The following is a 21,196-nucleotide window of genomic DNA, read 5'->3' on the forward strand; positions in this document are numbered from 1 at the left end:
TGTACTCCCAATCTCCGGAACCCCCGCATCCCCTTTCCCTCCTCCCTTCCTTTCTTTTTTTTACCCTTCTTGTGTATATAAAATAAATGTTGTCTGGTTGTCTACTACTATTAGTTCCATCTCGTACTATAGTTTAACACGGTTGTCTAGTGTCTACTATTCCCCCCTCTCTACCATTATACTTATGACATACAACACACAGCCTGCCTACAGCTATACACCTTGCAAAAACCCTAACAAGATACAAATGTAAGGAGTTCCAACAAACATGCGACTATAAAGTGATTTAAAATTTTCTTTACTTGTAGCCAGTGAGAACCAGAAAACACTGAAATATGAAGACGACTTTTAGACTCAAGAATTATGAGTTTAGATGGTCCAATGAGCATGAATCAGAGTAATTTTGCTGTTGAAACAGACCCATTTTACTTAATTAGAGATTTAGTAAGTTTTTATCAAAACTATTGGCTTTGTAACAAAATAATGGCATCTTCATATTCAATTGTTTTCTGGTTCTCACTGTATATATATGATATGAAAAATTCAAATTAAAAAAAAACGTTATCATACAAAAGTAATGCAGGCCTCGAGCTCAAATTTTCTCATGCATATATCTTTGCAACCTGATGGTGTAAACCTTTGAAGTTTCATTTTAGATTATTTGTTCTGGCAGAATTCAGTGTTTGGCATATCTAAGGTCTACGACACTGGGTTTCAAAGATTAACGAAGAAAAAAAAATCAGATGTTGTGGTACTGAATTAGGAATAAATTTAAAATATCTCTGTTAATTACTGCAGTCTTCAAGTTTGATGCAACTTTTACAGCAAAGTTGCCGAAAAATGTCTCTAATTTGATAATTTGCAACTAAGTTTTGTATCTCATTCTGATTTTGTTTTACAGAGTTACGTAGACGTATATCAGTTGCAACAAATCTAAGTAATAAAAGGAAGAATAAAAAACAAAACTGTAGATTATATAAATATTAACTATACTTTACAAATTAAAACTATAAAATAATTTATTCAGAATAATTTTTATAAATAAAAATAATCAACCATTGAATTTACATAAAATCTACAAACAATCCATAAATTATCAAGATTCATCAAGATTTTCATGAATCAGCTGATGTCATGAATCAGCTGATGTCAGAAATCAGGTAGGTTGTTCATGAATCAGCCGATGTTCATGAATCAGCTATAATTGTTCATGAATCAGCTGATGTTCATGAATCAGCCGATGTTCATGAATCAGCTAATGTTTATGATTAAGCTGATGTACAATAATCAGCTCATGTACAATAATTAGCTGATGTACAATAATCACCTGATATTCAAGATTTAGCTGATTTTCATGAATCAGCTCATATTAATGTTACAGCTGATGTTTATTAATCAGTTGGTGTTTTTAACTCAAGTGATCTTTATGAATCAGATGATGTACAATAATCCCCTGAAACCTGAAAACCTAAAAATACTAAAGCATCATAGGCATACGCATTTTTAGGTATATTTACGTAAAAATTTGTATGCTCAACTTTTTGGTAACGAACTCGTGTATATTTATGTATTTTTACGTATTTATCATACCAGCATTTTTTAAGTGCTTAGGTTTTCTGAAACGTATTTTACGAATAATCGCGTATAGTTTTTAGGTGTTTATTTCACGTATTTTTACGCGTTTTTCGTTTTCTTCTTTACTTAAAAATTGTATCTTTTTAGAGTTTATAAGTTTGATACAAACCTAAAAATACGTAAAATTTTATACCAAATAATTTTCTAAGTTTTTAGGATTTAATTTTAGGTACTTTTACATACTTTTTGGTTTTTCTTTACTTAAACAATTGTATAATAGAGTTGAAAAGTTTGATACCAACTAGTTTTTTAAAGTGTCAATATATTCACGAAACCTCAACTGCACAAAAATGCATTTTTAAGTTAGAATTTAAAATCATTTTATGAATTTTCGAGAGAATAGTTATGTAAGAAATTTAAAACAAACATTTTGTTAAATACAATGTTTCAAAATTTCTATAATTTTAGAGTAAATTAATGTTTTCATTAGAATCAATGTCAGTAAATTCTCGATTTTTTGATAAATAGAAGTTCTACTTTGACAGTCTTAGAACAGGTATAATGGTATGTGTATGAAGTATAACAGATATTGAACACGTAATTGTTGAAGATACAGACAAAATGTATATATGAATATTTATTTAGATGTAAACAGATGAAGTAATGATGAGGGTGTGAATTTGTGTAGAAGAATATTGGATTGGATTGAAAATAACTTATATATATGAATGGATTTAAGAAATTTGTGAAATTAATTGTATAGATATGAAGGAACAATGTGCATGCAAAATTATAGTTAACTTCTTAACATTTTGGTTTTAGACCTTGAATATGCCTTACAAATACATATTTTTAGGTATAGGTAAAACCTAAAAAATTTTGGTTCATTGGAGTTTTTAGGTTTTCATATACGCATTTTTACGTTTGTCATATACGTATTTTAACGGATATAAAATACGTATTTTTTACCAAGGATTGTTAAGATAATGCGTATGTCATATGTATGGAAAATACGTAATTTTACGTATTTCAAACCTAAAAATACGTATATATAGGAATGTCATACTTATTTATAGGTTTTCCGGTTAGTAGGGATGTACAAGAATCAAATGATGTTAAAGATTCAGCTGATTTTCATGAATCAGCTAATGTTCATGGATCAGCTGATGTTAATAAATCAGGTGATGTACAAGAATCAGCTGATCTGTATGAATAAACTGATATTTATGAATTGGCTGATGACCATGATACAGCTAATGATTATGATTCAGCTAATGTTCCAGTAGTAGCTGATTTGAATGAATCAGCTGATTTTCATGAATCAGCTGTATATTTAGGAATCAACTGATGTTCATGAATCAGCTGTTATTTAGGAATCAACTGATGTTCATAAATCAGTTATTATTCATGAATCAGCTGTTGTTCAGGAATCATGGAATCAGCGGAATTTTATGAATCTGCTGATTTTTAAAATCAGCTGATGTACATGAATCAGTTGATGTACAATAATCAGTTGATTTACAATTATCAGCTGATGTTCATGAATCAGCTGATATGTTGAGAACCGGTTTTCTGTATTTCTTGTAAGTCTGGGTGACTAAGCTCTAATCTACCCTTCCTCCGTGTTCTCCAGACCTGTAAGAAAACAGAAAAGTCAAAAAATAAAATTTGAACTTGTGAATTCTTTTTCATTGTTATCAAAAAAAGGATAAAATAGACCTGAAATTGCTCAACTATTGGATCATTATTTATAAAATCAGTAAGGACTAGTGATTCATCTTCTTCTTTGCCTTCAACTGCTTCTTCAAATTGTTTTTCATTTACTTCCGCTTCTTCTCCTACTTCCCCATCTCCTTCTCCTTCAACTTCCTCCAAGATATCTCTTTGCACCCAAGCAGATCCTTTTCTCTGCTCCTGTAAATCGGAAAAGTGTGTCAAGATTATTGTGGTGTAGAGGAGTAAAGAGACTGTACAAGTAATTTCAATTGAACCATCAAATCATATAGTAATATGTCCAATTCACATTTGTTTCACTTAAGCCTTTATCATAGACTGAGAAAGTCATGTTTTTCTGGCTAAAAATTAAGCGCCGCCGAACCATAGTGTACACATTACTGTGTTCAGTGTAATGAGGTCATGTGATGATGTGAATGCCGTTAGAAAGACTAGAATTCCAAATCATTCCTTGTCAAAGGATATTTTTTTTGATGTGAGACCAGTGTCAATTAACATTAAACATTGTAAATTTTTAAAAAGATAATTGCAGAATGCCCGTTATGTGTGTGAATGTAAATTGTACCTGTATCAAGGAACGTTTTCTTTCCTCTTGTAAGCTCTCTCGTCTAAACCAAGCTGCAGAATTCTTCCTACCATCCACCCGTCCCTCCTTAAAAACGGGGCTTAATGGTCTACAGACTCTTGTAATCGGGTTTTCAAGATTGAGACCATTTATAAAATCTGCGTACAATTTCCAATATAATGACCCCAATTTCAGGCTTGTAGATCTAAAAATGACCATTTAATAGGCTCCTAAATGTTCCAACTGGAGTGAATAAATTTGGAAAAAATAAAGTTAATCTCCGTTTGCACAATTTTGTAAAATATTATAAATATTTAATTCTTAACATTTGCTCTATTCTACAATGTCAAATTTCGACCCAGACAGAAGGTATACTAAAAAAAACGACTCAAAATATAAAGATATTGAAATTTTCTAAAAGAATGTCCTCAGTTTACCTGAACACTAAACCTTCTCCATGAACAGTCTTCATCTAGTTCAGCTGGTTCAAGCAAAAGGGCTAGAGTAGACCCATCATCAGGGTCAACTACCAAAATGATAATAATAATAATCATAAAATCAAAAAATGATAAAAATAATAATTGATATTAATAGTAATATTATTACCAAGATCTGCTGCCGTTTCCCCTTCATCTGTCAGTAAAAGTCTGTTTATCAATTAGTTTTATCTTTTTTTATTACAAAACATATAATTTACATCTTAACTTAAGAAAACTTTATTGCAATACATAAATTTGTGAAAAAAACGAACACTTAGTTTTAGTTTTTGTTTTGATTCTTGTTTATCCTATTATTAAATATTCTTAGCTAATCTATCCTATTCTTAAAGGTTCTTGGTTTATCTATCCTATTCTTGAAGGTTCTTTGTTTATCTATCCTAGTTTTAAAGGTTTTTTGATTTATTTATCCGATTATTGAAGATTCTTGGTCAATCTATCATATTATTCAGGATCCTTGGTTTATCTATCTTATTATTGGAGGTTCTTAATAAATCTATCCTATTACTGAAGACTCTTGATAAATCTATCCTAATATTTGAGATTATTCGTTTATCTATCCTATTATTGAAAGTTCTTGGTTTATCAATCCTACTGTCGAAGATTTTTGTTCAATCTATTCTATTGTTTTAAAACGCTTGCTTAATCTATCCTATTTTTAAAGATTCTTGTTTCGGTTCCTTGATTGATATAAAAGATCAAGGAATGAATATTTACCTAAGTACAGAGTACTCAGTTTCATAGATAATTGTTTTAATAAAGTGAATCCAAACAACGTCATTTTAACTAGTGTAAAATCAAAACAGAGATACCGGGTGACCCACTAAAATCTAAAAAATATCATTACCTAAAATGTTTGGCACTTAAAAAGTAATAATTAAAAAATCAGAAATTTGAAATTATTTTTAAGATTAAAATAACTGTCCCTGTCTGCCCCTTGTGATAGAAGATATCTGAAAGAAGAAAATATATATAAAACAAAATAGTTTTTTAACATTTAAATTGTCTTGAAGATCTATAAAAATTCTGTCAGCCATTGTATTTTCAAGCGATTCTCCACTTAAAAGGTTGTCGTGCTTGATCACACAACAATATCCTCCAAACCTTCGTATTAGTTTCCAATGTATGTTAAAAGAGCGACTTTTTGAAGTATATAGATCACAAAGAAAATAACTTTCTGAATTTAATACTTCTCAGGAAAAGCAATGATATCTTCATCACTATATATTGGCACATCAAAAGGTTTAAACGGTACATTGTTGTGAATTGGGCGCTACTCTTAAAAATTGTGGGGGGGGGGGTCATTAAATATTACGCCGACAGTCCCCTTGATCAGATGGGTTTGAAATTCTATCAATCATAATGTGGCAACGCCGGTGTCATGCATGGAGCGGACTCTTGCATGGGCGGACTCCCTCTGAAGTTCTAACCATTTCAACACAATGTAAGACATAAAAAGCAATTTTTGACATTTCCCGATATTTATTAATGTATTCAGATTTGAAAAACACATCAAAAATTATCTATGTCTTGAGAAAATATTAATTGATTGCTGATTTGAAAGGAAGACGACATCTAAGAGGATATAACCGTTTTTTGCTTCACCCCTATATTTAAATTGCATTTAAGAACTAAATGTGTATTTAAATATATGTTACCTAATAATTTCTATGTTTTAACATTGCTTTTTATGTCTAACATTGTGATAAAATGGTTAAAACTTTAGGGGTCGAGTCCACGTCATGTAAGAGCCCTATCCATGAAGGACACCGGTTCATGTACTTAATTTTATCTGGAAATTAAATATATTTAAACAAGGAAAATATTGAATTCAAGAATCAAACAGATTTTGCAGTATTGATCATTTGGAGACTTAATAGCACTTGAATATATATGAGAATGTGGAATTAAAATCACCCCATGAAAAAAAAATCTTATGTACTGTGAAGTGGAAATACTTTCTTAACTATACTAGAATGACCCAACCAAAGAAACAGCTAATGCACTGTGACTGCTTACTCTACTATATTAGAATGACCCAACTGAAGAAGCATCTCAGAAAGATATAATGCACTGTGACTACTAACTTAACTATAATATTAAGATGGCCCAACCAAAGAAAAATTTAATGCCCTGTGACTACTTACTTAACTATAATACTATAATGACCCAAACAAGAAACATTTAGTGCACTGTTACTACTTACCTAACTTTATTAGAAGGACCCAACCAAAGAAACATTTAATGTGCTGTAACAACATACTTAAATTTATTAGAATGACCCAACCAAAAAAACATTTAATGCACTGTGGCTTATACTTACTTTACTATATTAGAATGACCGTTAGCTGCTGCTGCATGAAGGGGGGTCCAGCTGTCTGCATCTCTCTACAACAATGGGTTTAATGAAACTTAAAGTATCTTTCACTCAATCTGATTTCTGACCCATATTATCTTATCAAATTTGTGCCGTAGTCAAGGGATGTTGTCCTTCTGTAAATGTAAGACCTCCCTTGACTATCCTAACCCCGACCTAACTTGGAGAAATATAATCTATTTTCAAAATAAAAGGAGGGTGGGGCGGGGGGTCATAAGAAGGGATTTAACTATTACGTTATAGCTTTATAGTATTCAATGACCAATTAACAAATAGTAATGGCAATGGTATACGGACCCTTTAAATAGTAATGGCAATGGTATACGGACCCTTTAAATAGTAATGGCAATGGTATACGGACCCTTTAAATATTTACATAACACTCTTCTTTTAGATTTCTCCATTGTTTCTGAAGAAAGACATAAATATCCACATTTTAACTTTTAAAAACTGATTGTTTTCACTTGTGTTTTTTTTTATACAAAAGTTACTTCATGGTATTTCTTGTTTCAGAAATAATGAAGAAATTGTCAGAATTAAAACTTTTCAAGGCAGAAAAACGACGTTATCTTCCACATTTAATCGGACAAGTGCTCTTTAAATAGTGGGTCACTTAGAATTACGACTTCAGTCTCTTTAAGATTTGATATTAAAATATTAATCTTTAATAAATGATTTAATCTTTATATTTACCTTGTTTACTTCGGCCCCATGGATTAGCAGTAACCTAACATATTTAATATTATTTATCATAATTATTTTAAATTTATTTATAGCATTATGTTCCCCAAAATTCTATAAAACTTCTTTAAAATTCACAGTTTCTTTAATTTAGGTTAGAATTAAGCAGTTAAATGTCTTAGCCTAAGCCCAATTTTAATAACAAAAATTCATTTGAAGAACTAAAACTAGAATGTAAAAATCTAAATTTCGTTTGAAAAAATTGTTTACTTGAGACAAATGAAATGCTAATAACACATTCGGTTCATTGTGAAAAAAGTTTTAAAAAATGTTTGCGTTAAGATTGTCTAAGATTGACTTTGGGCTCCGAATTCAATTTATTTTGGCGACCATGTTGTATAAACATGAATTAAGTAAAAATATCAATAATTCCCTGATGACAACAATATTCTCATCCAGGACTGCCTGAAAATAAAGGGATTGTTAACTAAATTAATACTGCAAACTAAACAGAAAAAAGTAAAATTTAGGCGACATTACTGGTTCCACTTTTTGACCTCGTAGCTCCTATAAATTTGATTTTACGCGTAAGTTTTGTTCTTCTCATTAGCTCATCAAAAAGAAAAGTTATGATTGAAAACATAATATTTTAATACCACTTGAAATTTACTTTAGTCTGACGTGACTTGCATATTCTGCATTACAAGTTAATCTGTAAAGAATGGTACATTTAATAAAACTCATGATATGGTTTTATTACCAAGTTTTGATTTGGAAATTTTAAAACTTTATTCCAGAAAGAATTTCATATTAGAATATTTAATTTCAGAAGTAAGCCTTTAACACAAATTCAGATTTTTGTCGTAGACCTCAGATATTTCAAATTATAAATTCTGTTAGATCAAACAATCAAAGTTTGAAATAACAAAGGTTTATCAAGTTGCTAAAATAATGTAATTAAAAATTTGATTTTTTTACTCTTTTTCCTGTAATTCAAAACATATTTTGCAATTCAAATTTATATATTTTTCCCACTGTACCCTTCTGTATACTACCGAAGTCTCTCGCTGTGAAGGAATTGAATAAATTTTATTTCTAAGAAAGCTCTCTTTAGTAAATTTGATTTCGAAGAAACAATTGATGATAAATTGCAATATAAACATCAAGCCAATAGGTTTCCAGTTTCAGCATAGATAGATAGATCGATAGATAGATAGAAAGATAGATATATAGATAGATAGATAGATATATATCTATAGATAGATAGATAGATAGATAGATAGATAGATAGATAGATAGATAGATAGATGTAAAGATAGATAGATAGATAGATAGATAGATAGATAGATATTGTGGGAAAACTGATCGAATTCACAAATTATCAGTAAATTATTAGATCGAAAGAAAGAAGTAAAAAACAATGTAAATCACTTCCCAGTCCCACCCTTCAACCCCCCTCCTCCCCCATCCCCCACCCTCTACGGCCGGTGTCAAACGTTACAAAAAACCTACCAAGTGTCCCAAAAAAACATAAGTTTCCATAAATTAACCAAAAACATTCACAAAGTCTTAAAAAATACAGAAGCCTCTGATATTTGTTTTAAATCTTTGAATTGATCTTGCGAATTTTTGTTTATTTGTTTTTGCGGATTTTTATAAGAATTTTGGAACAGGCGGTATTGCTCAAAAATTTCCGATCCCACCCCTCTGTGCCCGCATGCAATGTTGTTTCCTGTGCCATGTGTATTGTATCTATCTCTGCATTTTTAATTCTTTATTCAAAGTTCCTGTCTTCTTACTCCCACCTTTATACCCCCATTCTATACTCTTTACCTCTTCTTACTCCCACCTTTATACACCCATTCTATACTCTGTACCTCTTCTTACTCCCACCTTTATACCCCCATTCTATACTCTATACCTCTTCTTACTCCCACCTTTATACCCCCATTCTATACTCTATACCTCTTCTTACTCCCACCTTTATACCCCCATTCTATACCTCTTCTTACTCCCACCTTTATACCTCCATTCTATACTCTATACCTCTTCTTACTCCCACCTTTATACCCCCATTCTATACTCTATACCATTCCATACTCCCACCTTTATACCCCCATTCTATACTCTATACCATTCCATACTCCCACCTTTATACCCCCATTCTATACTCTATACCTCTTCTTACTCCCACCTTTATACCCCCATTCTATACTCTATACCATTCCATACTCCCACCTTTATACCTTTTAACCCCCATTCTATTCTACCCCTTCTTATTCCCACCTTTATACCTTTTACAACCCTTCTACTCTACTCATCATTATTCCCACCTTTATACCTTTTACACCCCTTCTACTCTACCCATCATTATTCCCACCTTTATACCTTTTACATCCCTTTTACTCTACCCCTTCTTATTCCCACCTTTATACCTTTTACACCCCTTCTACTCTACCCATCATTATTCCCACCTTTATACCTTTTACACCCCTTCTACTCTACCCTTCTTATTCCCACATTTATACCTTTTACACCCCTTCTACTCTACCCCTTCTTATTCCCACATTTATACCTTTTACATCCCTTCTACTCTACCCATCATTATTCCCACCTTTATACCTTTTACACCCCTTCTACTCTACCCCTCCTAATTCCCACCTTTATACCTTTTACACCCCTTCTACTCTACCCATCATAATTCCCACATTTATACCTTTTACACCCCTTCTACTCTACCCATCATTATTCCCACATTTATACCTTTTACACCCCTTCTACTCTACCCCTTCTTATTCCCACCTTTATACCTTTAACCCCCATTCTATACTCTACCCTTTCTTACTCCCACCTTTAGACCTTTTAAACCCCTTCTACTCTACCCCTTCTTATTCCCACCTTTATACCTTTTACACCCCTTCTACTCTACCCCTCCTAATTCCCACCTTTATACCTTTTACACCCCTTCTACTCTACCCCTTCTTATTCCCACCTTTATACCTTTTACACCCCTTCTACTCTACCCCTCCTTATTCCCACATTTATACCTTTAACCCCCATTCTACTCTACCCCTCCTTATTCCCACCTTTATACCTTTTACACCCCTTCTACTCTACCCATCATTATTCCCACCTTTATACCTTTTACACCCCTCCTACTCTACCCATCATTATTCCCACCTTTAGACCTTTTAAACCCCTTCTACTCTACCCCTTCTTATTCCCACCTTTAAACCTTTTACACCCCTTCTACTCTACCCCTTCTTATTCCCACCTTTATACCTTTAACCCACATTCTATACTCTACCTCTTCTTACTCTCATCTTTATACCCCCATTCTATACTCTATACCTCTTCTTACTCCCACCTTTATACCCCCATTCTATACTCTATACCTCTTCTTACTCCCACCTTTATACCTCCATTCTATACTCTATACCTCTTCTTACTCCCACCTTTATACCCCCATTCTATACTCTATACCATTCCATACTCCCACCTTTATACCTTTTAACCCCCATTCTACTCTACCCCTTCTTATTCCCACCTTTATACCTTTTACACCCCTTCTACTCTACCCATCATTATTCCCACCTTTATACCTTTTACATCCCTTCTACTCTACCCCTTCTTATTCCCACCTTTATACCTTTTACACCCCTTCTACTCTACCCTCCTTATTCCCATCTTTATACCCTTTACACCCCTTCTACTCTACCCATCTTATTCCCACCTTTATACCTTTTACACCCCTTCTACTCTACCCATCTTATTCCCACCTTTACACCTTTTACACCCCTTTTACTCTACCCCTTCTATTTCCCACCTTTATACCTTTTACACCCCTTCTACTCTACCCCTTCTATTTCCCACCTTTATACCTTTAACCCCAATTCTATACTCTACCCTTTCTTACTCCCACCTTTAGACCTTTTAAACACCTTCTACTCTACCCATCTTATTCCCACCTTTATACCTTTTAAACCCCTTCTACTCTACCCCTCTTAATCCCACCTTTATACCTTTTAAGCCCCATTCTATACTTTACCCATCTTATTCCCAGCTGTATACCTTTTAACCTCCATTCTATACTTTACCCCTTCTTAATCCCACCTGTATACCATTCACCCCCCCCCCCTTTCNTCAATCCCTTCTCATTTTTAAAGAAAAATCATACAGATTATTATCCGATAGGATCCTGGTGGGGTGGGGCAAGAAGGCACCCCCCCCCTCCTGAATAGGGTACTGTATAATATTATATATAATATAAATACCTGGTGCAAAGCTGTCATCCCCGCCATATTCAGTCTGTTAACATCAATATCTAGCATTATATATTATAATAAAAACCAAAGTAAAAGTCGTATAAAAAAAAAAATATGTAAAGAATTTAATTTTTGGGACAGGTACGCGCCAAAATAAAGCGCCACTGCCTAGAAGACGACCTCCAATAATTTTTTGTAAGAATTAGAATCAGAAAATGTAAGCTCTTCTTTTTACTGAAGAAATGTCTCTTTTAAGTAATATTAATTCATTTACAAATTAAAAATCTTCACTGTATCTAAAACGATTCAATAACAATGAAAAAAAATAAAATAGTTTCTTATAATTTTATGAGTACAAAATAAATAAATTAACAATTTTGCTAATTCATTTGACAAAGAAGTTAAGCCTTTGCCACAAACTCAAATTTTCTAATATCTACATCTTTGCAGCCTGATGGTGCTAAAACTTAATATTTCAAATTTTTATTATCAGATCTAACAGAAATCATAGTTTGAAATATCTAAGATCTTCAAAATTATGTTAGAAAGATATAGGGATTAGACAATCTGAGTTTATGGCGAAGAATTTTGAAATTGCGAGTAAAGCTCATTCATAATTTACTGAATACCCCCTTTAACTTTTTTTCGAGCACTTTCATTTTAACAATAAGGAAATTCAAAATTGCATTCATCAACTGACCTAAACTAACGCGACGAAGCATGGCTATAATCGCTTCTCCATCGCTCTCCTAGAATCATAAATTTGATTGACAAATAAAAATTTTATTTAGATAGTTATATATTTCGTTTCTGAGTAAAACAGTTCAATTATGGTGAAATATTTAGTTATTATTTTGTCAAAATATTTAATTGGAATGCAGTAAATAATTGTCAATATATCTAATTGGATTCAAATGTAAAAGGGATCCAATTTATGATAGAAATATTAATCTACTTTTAACATCGCGGAATAATGAACAAATTATAGAGATTTAAAAAAAAAACTTATTTTTGATTGTCTGACGTCTTAACCTGTTTTTCTTTTGTCGCTTTAATTGACAATCATTAAGTATTTGTTCGTTAAACATTGTTTTAAGAATCTTTATTTCAAGAAACTTAAAAAAAATAATATTAAAATTTGATTTTCCAACGAATTTGTTTAAAGTTAAATCCCATTTGCTGGACAGGACATTCTTTATATTTCATTTTAAATATATTTTATGAAAGTGTGTTAACCTACTACCAGGGAACTGAAAACTCAAGTTTTCAAATCCTAATTTTTGTAATTATTAACATTTTTTTTTCTTTTTTAATTTTAAATAAACCAAATTTCCTTTATGCTTTCTTCAAACACAACTTCATCAGGGAATCTGTTACAAATCAGCGTTGAAAAAAAATGTATAACTTTTTCTGAATAAAAAACTAAAATTTTTGTAAAAAATCTCAAACCAAAAAAGGTTTTGTCAATTAAATTTCATAGGTTTTGTAAGGAAGGAGAAGAGAATGTTTTGTTTTTGTAGAAGAGGGGGGGGGGGCGTGAATTGTTGTGAAGTTTGTCAATTTACTTTTTTTATAAGTTCTTTTCCCTTCTTTTATTATGATTTTATTAAGCATATTTAATTTATAATTTTAGTTTCTTTATCTTCGATGTTTGTGTGGATTAGAGTCTAAAGATACAACTAAACATTGGGGAGTTAAAGGGATTAACAATAAATACTGTTGGATATTGTATTCGAAATTTGTAAAAGAAATATAATTGTAAATTAAGCGTACAGGTAAAATTTAAAAAGAAATATTTATATTTAATTCAAATTGCAGATAAAAGAAATAGAAAAGATATTAAAATAAAAGTAAAATTTCTTTGCAATAATCTGCAAAAAACAGATTCAAAACTCAAAATGTTTAAAGTTTATTTGTATGGAATTCTGTAAAAAACTGAATAATATTTTGATATATGCAATAAATGTTTAGAAAAAGAATAAATATTATGAAATTTATGAAATGCAAACATGCATCAAAACGTAAACAAACCCTAAATCCACAAAATACTGTCAACTGTCAGAATAAAAAGATTTTCAGTTATTGTAAGATAACATTTAAAGGGACTGTTGTCAACATTATTTTGATTTTTTTAAATTTTCTTTTATTATTTAAATCAACTTTAACAAAATTTCGTCAAATATTCCTGAAATTGAAAGAAAAGTTTTCGCGCATGGAAACCCTTTTGTTCTCTCTAAAAAATGTCCCAAATTTTAATCCTTATATCCTTACTAAATTATGTTGGAAGCCTTTGATATATGGGCTAAAAAGTTATAGAGCTCAGAAAATTAAAATTGAAGCAAGTATTTCGATTTTCAATCTATATTTCCTTCACAGCTCCACTTCCTGATGCAATGCAACATGATTTTTTTGATTGACTAATAATTTTTCATTGTCTTTTTATTGGCTTGTAACAAAAAATAACATCTCCATTTGCAATAATGACAATGAATCAGATTGGGATTTAGAATAGAAAATTATTTGAAAACATTTTTTCAACTTCAATCAAATCTCTACAATTAAATCAATCCTTATCGATGAATAGCAGATGAACTTTAAAATGTTTGAATATCCTTGAAATGAGTAATTCTAGTTGATTAAATTTTGTTAAGTGTGTCAGACCTAGATAACAAAGAGCATGCCATTTAAATTGATAAAAATTAAAACAATGAGAGATTAAAAGATTTTTCTTTTGTTAGAGTTACACAAATTTGTGAAATATCTTTAAAAGTATTTTAATGATTTGAAACAACAAATGTTGCTAATTTCAAATTCAAAAAAAGCATTTAAGGAAAAATATGAAATCATGAAACTTTCGAAAATATTTCAATATCAGCTTAAATTTAATTCTTTTAGATTTATGACACAAGAATTAGTTAGAGTTAAAATTCAAAATGGCGGGTAAGAAAAAAGGCGGATTTTGAACAGCTGATTTCCCTGACTCTTCTCCGACCAGGATGAAGTTTTGCAAAGAAGCTGGCACGCCGTGACATATTTACATTTTGCAATCTGAAAAAAGATTTTTATGATAGCAGTACAGATATCATTCCTAAATTCAAAATAAAATCACGTTTAAAAAATTCAAATTTAAAACGACTTGATAAGTTTTCCTAGGAAAGTGCCTTTGGAAAGTTTGATCTTGATATATTATGATATGTATTGTAATGTACATTGTACCATGGTTACCCAAAAAGTTTGAGACTTCAAGGAAAACATGAACAGTTTAAAATATTACCCTGTAGATTGAATTTGGCCTTGATAAAACCAAAGCTGTAAGAAAAAATAAAATAAATAAAATCGGTTTGCTGTCGTCTTCGATCGAAGTCTTATCCTTAGTAAATAACCCTTTTTATATTATAGTAAATTGTTTAGAAGGAAACATGAAATTTTAAAAAGAGGTTTTTGGAATATCACCCTCAAGTATTTATATATTTAATTCTTAAAATAAACATTTTGAATGTTTGCAAAGCTTGTTTTGATCCAGATTTTAAAGTGTTTAATAATCAAAGATGGCTAACAGTGTTTAGACACTTGTTTTATGATTTTATTTTTACCAAATTAATGGCGTTAAATTGATAAACATGTCCTCCATTAAAGACTGGCTGATGCATGAACTCATCTTTGAAGCAACCCTACATTTAGAGATTGCCATGCCTGATTCACAAAGGTACCCTTTAGATTTGTATCTGATAATTACTGTTGAAAAAAGCGTCGTATTTCTGTCTCGAAAATGTTAAATTCTCATAAATTCCTTCATTGTCTTTAAAGCAAAAATCTCCTGGCCGCTTTTCTAGGAAATAATCATTTTTAAATACAAAAGTAAGGATATACCATTTTTCATCAGATAAAGATGTAAAGGGTGCTGTTTTGAATCAGACTCGGATTCGGACATGCCACTCAATAAATGAAACTATCACTGAAAATACGTTTAGAGTTTCTTTACATAACGATTGTTCTTTTCGTTCTTCTGTCAGCTGTCAGCTGTCAGCTGTCAGAGTCGACGTTGTGCTAGATGTAACAAAAGAAAACTTGTAGAGAATGCAACTATTTTATATAACAGTGATAATCAGAAATTTGTAGAAAAGGAAGACGACATTAATACAATACTGAAGTGCAATTGATGTTGTTCAAAGCAAATAGTCTTACTTGTAAGTTAGTGAATCACTAATTAAGTGAAATTGGTCTCTTTAAACTGCACAATTGTTGTGCCATGGACTCTTTAAAGTCATATCTTTAGCCTGAAAGTCGGCTTCTATTCCATAGTTTTCTGGTTATCACTGTATTAAATAATTATACAATTAAAGACGTTGGAAATTATTATAGAGCCGATTTCTATTATTTTGCAATCAAGAAAAATAGTTAGTTGCAAAAAAACAATTACAGGATACCCATTGGCCAAAACTAACCAGGACTGGCGTATAGTTTGAATTTATGCATGTTTTTATTCTTGTTCCAGTTTTAAATCTGCCTTGTCACTTTTAACTTTAATTCAAGCTCAAGTAAATCAAGGAACCAATACTTAAAAAAGATTAACTGTAAATTATAAAAAATATAAAAAATAATTTATTAAAAGTGTATGGTCAACAAGACCGAAAAGGGAAATGTTTAGATTACTAATCAAAATACATTATGTTGAAAGAGTGCCAATAATGATTTACATCATTCTCATAAGTTTTGAATTACTTATACTTTTTTTTTGTGGGAGAGCATGAATACTTTGTAATTTAAACAAAAATTAACGCTTGGAATTTTATTTAATAAGCAATATCGTCTTTCTTGGCCTGAAATGAAACAAATTCTAGAAATATTCGAATCATTTTTGTAAAAAGTAGATAATCGTTTAAAGGGTAGGGTACTGATGAGTGCTGACAAAATTTCATAAAAGTTCAACCAAGATGTGTTCCATTGTAAATTTGCTTGAAATCTCAGTTATTTTCACTCATGGCTAATCTTTACACGAAGGAATCACTTGTTTGTTCATTTTTCCATAAATACATTCATTTGGGCATATCTCTATCTGATTTTGTAAATTTCTACCCTAAAATTTACGTTTCCCAATGCTGTATCCCTTATCCCTGTATCCCTGTATCCCGTATCTTTGTATCCCTGTATCCCTGTATCCCTGTATCCCTGTATCCCTGTATCCCTGTATCCCTGTATCCCTGTATCCCTGTATCCCTGTATCCCTGTATCCCTGTATCCCTGTATCCCTGTATCCCTGTATCCCTGTATCCCTGTATCCCTGTATCCCTGTAACACTGTATCCCTGTATCCCTGTATCCCTGTATCCATATAACATGTATCCCTGTATCCCTTTATCCCTGTATCCATGTAACGTGTATTCCTGTATCCCTATTTCCATGAATCCCTGTATCCCTATAACCCTGTATTCCTGTATCCCTAATATCCAGTGTGCTTGAAGTCCCGTGGTTTAAAACTAACTGAAGAGAAGCGTCAACTCCTCTCTGTGCTCTAAACTATACTCGGAGAAAAGAGAAGAGTCCCAACCCTGTGCTGTGCTTTATGTTGTATACGGAGAAAATAGACAGGGGAAAAAATACAGCCAAGTATGTTTATATGTATGGACTAGTTCTTTTAATAGATATATTAATAAATTTACAGATAGGTAAATAGATAAATAGATAGATAAAACGATAGATGTAAAGATTGATATAAAGATGAGTATTTATATGTTTATAGTTAGACTGATGTATAAAAATTCATATTTTAAAAAATCGAGAAACTTGTTTGTTTCCTCCTATCATAATCCTTCTATCCTTGTAACAAGTTTCCTTGTAATGTAAAAAATCCATGTTTTGAATTAGTTTCATGTTAACTATGAAAATATTGATATATGAAAATTGATAAATGATTAATTACTAGATATAAAGATAGACAGCTAGATAAATTGATAGACGGATAAATGTACAAAATCGTGATTAAGTCATCTGCCTTAATATTGGGTTTGCGCACACACTTTTTGAACTTTGATTAGCTTAATAACATATATATTAAATTATATTTGCCCCAACTGAATGGGGGGGGGGGGGGCTTTTTTTGGTTCATATTCATTCATTCATATATTAATTCAACTACAAAGCATGAGATATTACAAATAAGCAATCACAAATTACTATGCAGTTTGGACCCGCCTAACCAGGGTTGGTTGTTTTGAGTGGTTGGCCCGAAGTTAATTAACGATACTGAATATAATTGGTTACACAAATCAAGATATGTTTTTGGATAGGTAAGGAGTTGATTGGAAGGAAGGAGATTGTCAGGTGATCTGTGGCAGGGTGAGATCAGAGGGATTATTATGTAGAGATAAATTAAAATACAGGGTGTTAATGACGGTAGTTACAGAAACAGAAATAAGCTAATAAAGTTATTTTAGTTTTTTTTACCTTTTGTACCTTTTTTAAGTAATGTTAACAATAATGATATATTAATTTTTCAGATTTTCCTGTTTTCATTGTTTTCATTGTTTTCATTGTTTTCATTGGCGGATTTATATTTTTAATCGAAATTTTCAATTTTGACTGGCCATAGCCCATAACCCTTTATCCATGGGGTAATGCGATTTACTATTATTGGTTCAGCCGTTTAGACTTTTTAAGTTCTACCAAAAACATATCAAATGTTTTCTCATATCTGCTTCAATGCTGTGTGTGTGTGTAAACTGTAAACAAACCCATGATCAACACTGGTCACGTGATCAACACCGGTCACGAATACTTGATATAAAATCAAATTCACCTACTCATCATTATATTCTCTATTTGACTGGCTGGGGCGCAGGCTGGGTCAATCTCAATATCCACCATGCAAAACGAAATTTTATGTTTATTTATGAATGTCTGGGTCCCAATAAAAAGAAAACTGAGTTTAGATTAGAATCGTTTTCAACTTTAAAAAATAAATGAAAGGAAAATATGGTTGTACAACATCGGAGGTTTACAAAATGGGGTTTATATTATTGAAGAAGATTCAATATTAAATAATGTTGGGCATGATTCTTGATATCTCAATCAATTAGAAAGAAACAAAAAAGGCAGACCACTTTTTGGAAATTTGGAAATACCAGAAATAGGGTGAGGGGGTCTGGGGGGGGGTAGTATTTTAAAAAGGTGGAATGGAAATAAATTTTTTTTTCTCGAGTTTTTATAGACTCACACGTATAGGATATACGTATCTTTCTTTAATGTAGGGGGTGGAGGATATACATGTTTCAATGACAACTTTAAATTTTTTTATTGTAACTAAGTATTTAATTGCTGATAAATGTTTCCCTAGTGATATATTCTAGATGTTAAGCAATTAGTCTTCTGCTTGTAAAAAATACTAACAATATACATACAGGGTGAATCATTAAATAATCTACTTGTAAAAAATACTAAAAATATACAAACAGGGTGAAGCATTAAATAATCTACTTGTAAAAACCACTAAAAATGTACAGGCTGAAGCATTAAATAATCTACTTGTAAAAACTACTAAAAATGTACAGAGTAAATCAATAAATAATCTACTTGTAAAAACTACTAAAAAGGTACAGGTTGAATCATAAAATAATCTACTTGTAAAAACTACTAAAAATGTACAGGGTGAAGCATTCAATAATCTACTTGTGAAAACTACTAAAAATGTAAGGGTTGAATCATTAAATAGTCTACTTGTGAAAACTACTAAAAATGTAAAGGGTGAATCATTAAATAATCTACTTGTGAAAACTACTTAAAATGTGCAGAGTGAATCATTAAATAATCTACTTGTGAAAACTACTAAAAATGTACAGGGTGAATCATTAAATAATATTACAGGAAGTATATTTAAATAACGCCATAAACGGGTGTTTTATGTGACAATTCACATGACCCAAGGAAAGGTTTTTAAACGATCAAACTTGAAAAATTTGCCAAGGAAAAAAGGCGAATTTTTTTTTTCATGAAAATACGTTAATTTTAACAGAAAACTCTGCAAGGCAAAAATGTAGCTTGAAGAGCAACGGTTAACAGACTAACAGCTAAAACTGTTAATAGAAAAGGGACGCAAAGCGCCCTGGATGCATAGTTACTTTATAATCTTACAAAATACAGAACATGATTACAAATAAACTATCCTAATTTACAATTTCTTCACTAAAGCACATCGTATTGGAATACAGTCGATCCATCATTTGAATTTAAATAATCCCAAACCCCCAAAATGACCTTAATATTGCTAAAAATATCAATTTTTTGTATGCATGCTTCCATTTATAATAGGAATAGGATTTTTCATATAAATCTCTCATATAATATTAACTTGTTTTTAATGCGTAATAATCACATAATAAGGGCCCATACTTGGAAATCTACTACGCTAAATTCCTATTTATGCTATAAGTTCCTTTAAACAAAAGTTTAGTCAGATACATAGCACTTGTAGCGAAATCACCATGTTTAAATCTAGTATGATTAATACAACTGTTAGAATAGGAAAGTCAAGAGGGATTGGAAATATAGCAGAAAGCCCAATTAAACCTACAGATGACTATCCCAAAACTCACAAACATTTCGACAAAATGCTACGTGGCGTGATGCCGGCGACATTTGCCGAGTTTAAATCGTATTCGGACGATTTTAAAGGAAGCTTCAGCGGAGCACATCGACATTTAGATCATACACTATACAGCTCAATGCCAGCCAACTACTCCGAGTTTATGAGCTATCCTGCCGCCAGGGAGGGGGAGGAGAAGGAGGAAGAGAGGGGATTGGAGGGTAAAACTGAATCACTCTGGAGGAAACATTTCTCTCCATTTTTCTCCGAAAGTTTACTGCCGTTGAAGTCACTTGGTTTCAACGAGAATGGAGAGGCTATTACATATGAGGTTGATACCAGTCAATTTAAACCGAAGGACATTAAGATCAGACTAAACAATTGCGAGGTTAGAATAGAGGCCGTTAATGATATGTCTAAAGACAAAGATGGGATATCCAAGTCCTACAAAAAGATGATTGAATGTATCCTAGTTCCGAGGTGGACAAAATCAACAGATATTAGTGTTGTACTATCAGAAGATGGCAAGCTGGCCATTTCAATTAAGCGAGCGCTGCCAGTTCAAATTCCGATAAGAGGGGGAAATAATTTTTAACTAGTATTGCGCTTTTTTAAACAGGTTTTTAACACTCAAATTGTAATTCAAGCATAAATTTGAAGCATTTCTTAGATTTTTGTAAAGTTGTTTGAGGTTGAAAACCCTTTAATGGTTAAAACCATAGAAAAAAACGAATCGTAAAAAATGTTGTTAATAAAAATGTAAAAAAAATACAATAAATATTGAAACTGTTGCTTTATGATTAAGTTTTGCTTCACTGTAAATAAAACATTATAAAATTGGGACCTAAAAAATTTGAAATATAAAGACGACATTTTAACGATCTTAAATATCTTTAAAAGTATTTCAAAATTGTTTAGAAATAGT

At 31.5% G+C, this 21,196-nt stretch overlaps 2 protein-coding genes across 2 annotated transcripts; one reads left to right on the plus strand and one right to left on the minus strand.

Moving 5' to 3' along the window:
• Positions 1-2,056: 2,056 nt before the first annotated feature.
• Positions 2,057-14,738, minus strand: LOC111712630 (protein phosphatase 1 regulatory subunit 12A). The gene is made up of 13 exons (XM_023487310.1): positions 14,671-14,738; positions 13,028-13,064; positions 12,395-12,443; positions 11,704-11,753; positions 7,863-7,894; positions 7,442-7,475; positions 6,695-6,759; positions 5,298-5,324; positions 4,481-4,521; positions 4,312-4,400; positions 3,875-3,961; positions 3,295-3,489; positions 2,057-3,210 (listed from the first exon to the last, which is right to left on the minus strand). The coding sequence occupies exons 1-13, from the start codon at positions 14,724-14,726 to the stop codon at positions 3,121-3,123; spliced, it is 852 nt and encodes a 283-aa protein (XP_023343078.1). The 5' UTR covers positions 14,727-14,738; the 3' UTR covers positions 2,057-3,120.
• Positions 14,739-20,296: 5,558 nt separating this feature from the next.
• On the plus strand, positions 20,297-20,866 carry LOC111712594 (uncharacterized). The gene has a single exon (XM_023487252.1). The coding sequence runs from the start codon at positions 20,297-20,299 to the stop codon at positions 20,864-20,866; it is 570 nt and encodes a 189-aa protein (XP_023343020.1).
• The last annotated feature ends 330 nt before the right edge of the window (positions 20,867-21,196 follow it).

Source organism: Eurytemora carolleeae, unplaced genomic scaffold (assembly GCF_000591075.1).
Source record: "Eurytemora carolleeae unplaced genomic scaffold, Eaff_2.0 scaffold49, whole genome shotgun sequence".
Lineage (NCBI taxonomy): Eukaryota > Metazoa > Arthropoda > Copepoda > Calanoida > Temoridae > Eurytemora > Eurytemora carolleeae.

Coding starts and splice junctions, on each gene's coding strand:
- LOC111712630 (XM_023487310.1), bottom strand. CDS start 14,726: ATGTCACGGCGTGCCAGCTTCTTTGCAAAACTTCATCCTGGTCGGAGA. Junction 4,401..4,480: donor GGAAACGGCAGCAGATCTTG/GTAATAATATTA, acceptor TCATTTTGGTAG/TTGACCCTGATGATGGGTCT. Junction 3,962..4,311: donor GGAGAAGGTTTAGTGTTCAG/GTAAACTGAGGA, acceptor CCCGTTTTTAAG/GAGGGACGGGTGGATGGTAG.
- LOC111712594 (XM_023487252.1), top strand. CDS start 20,297: ATGCTACGTGGCGTGATGCCGGCGACATTTGCCGAGTTTAAATCGTAT.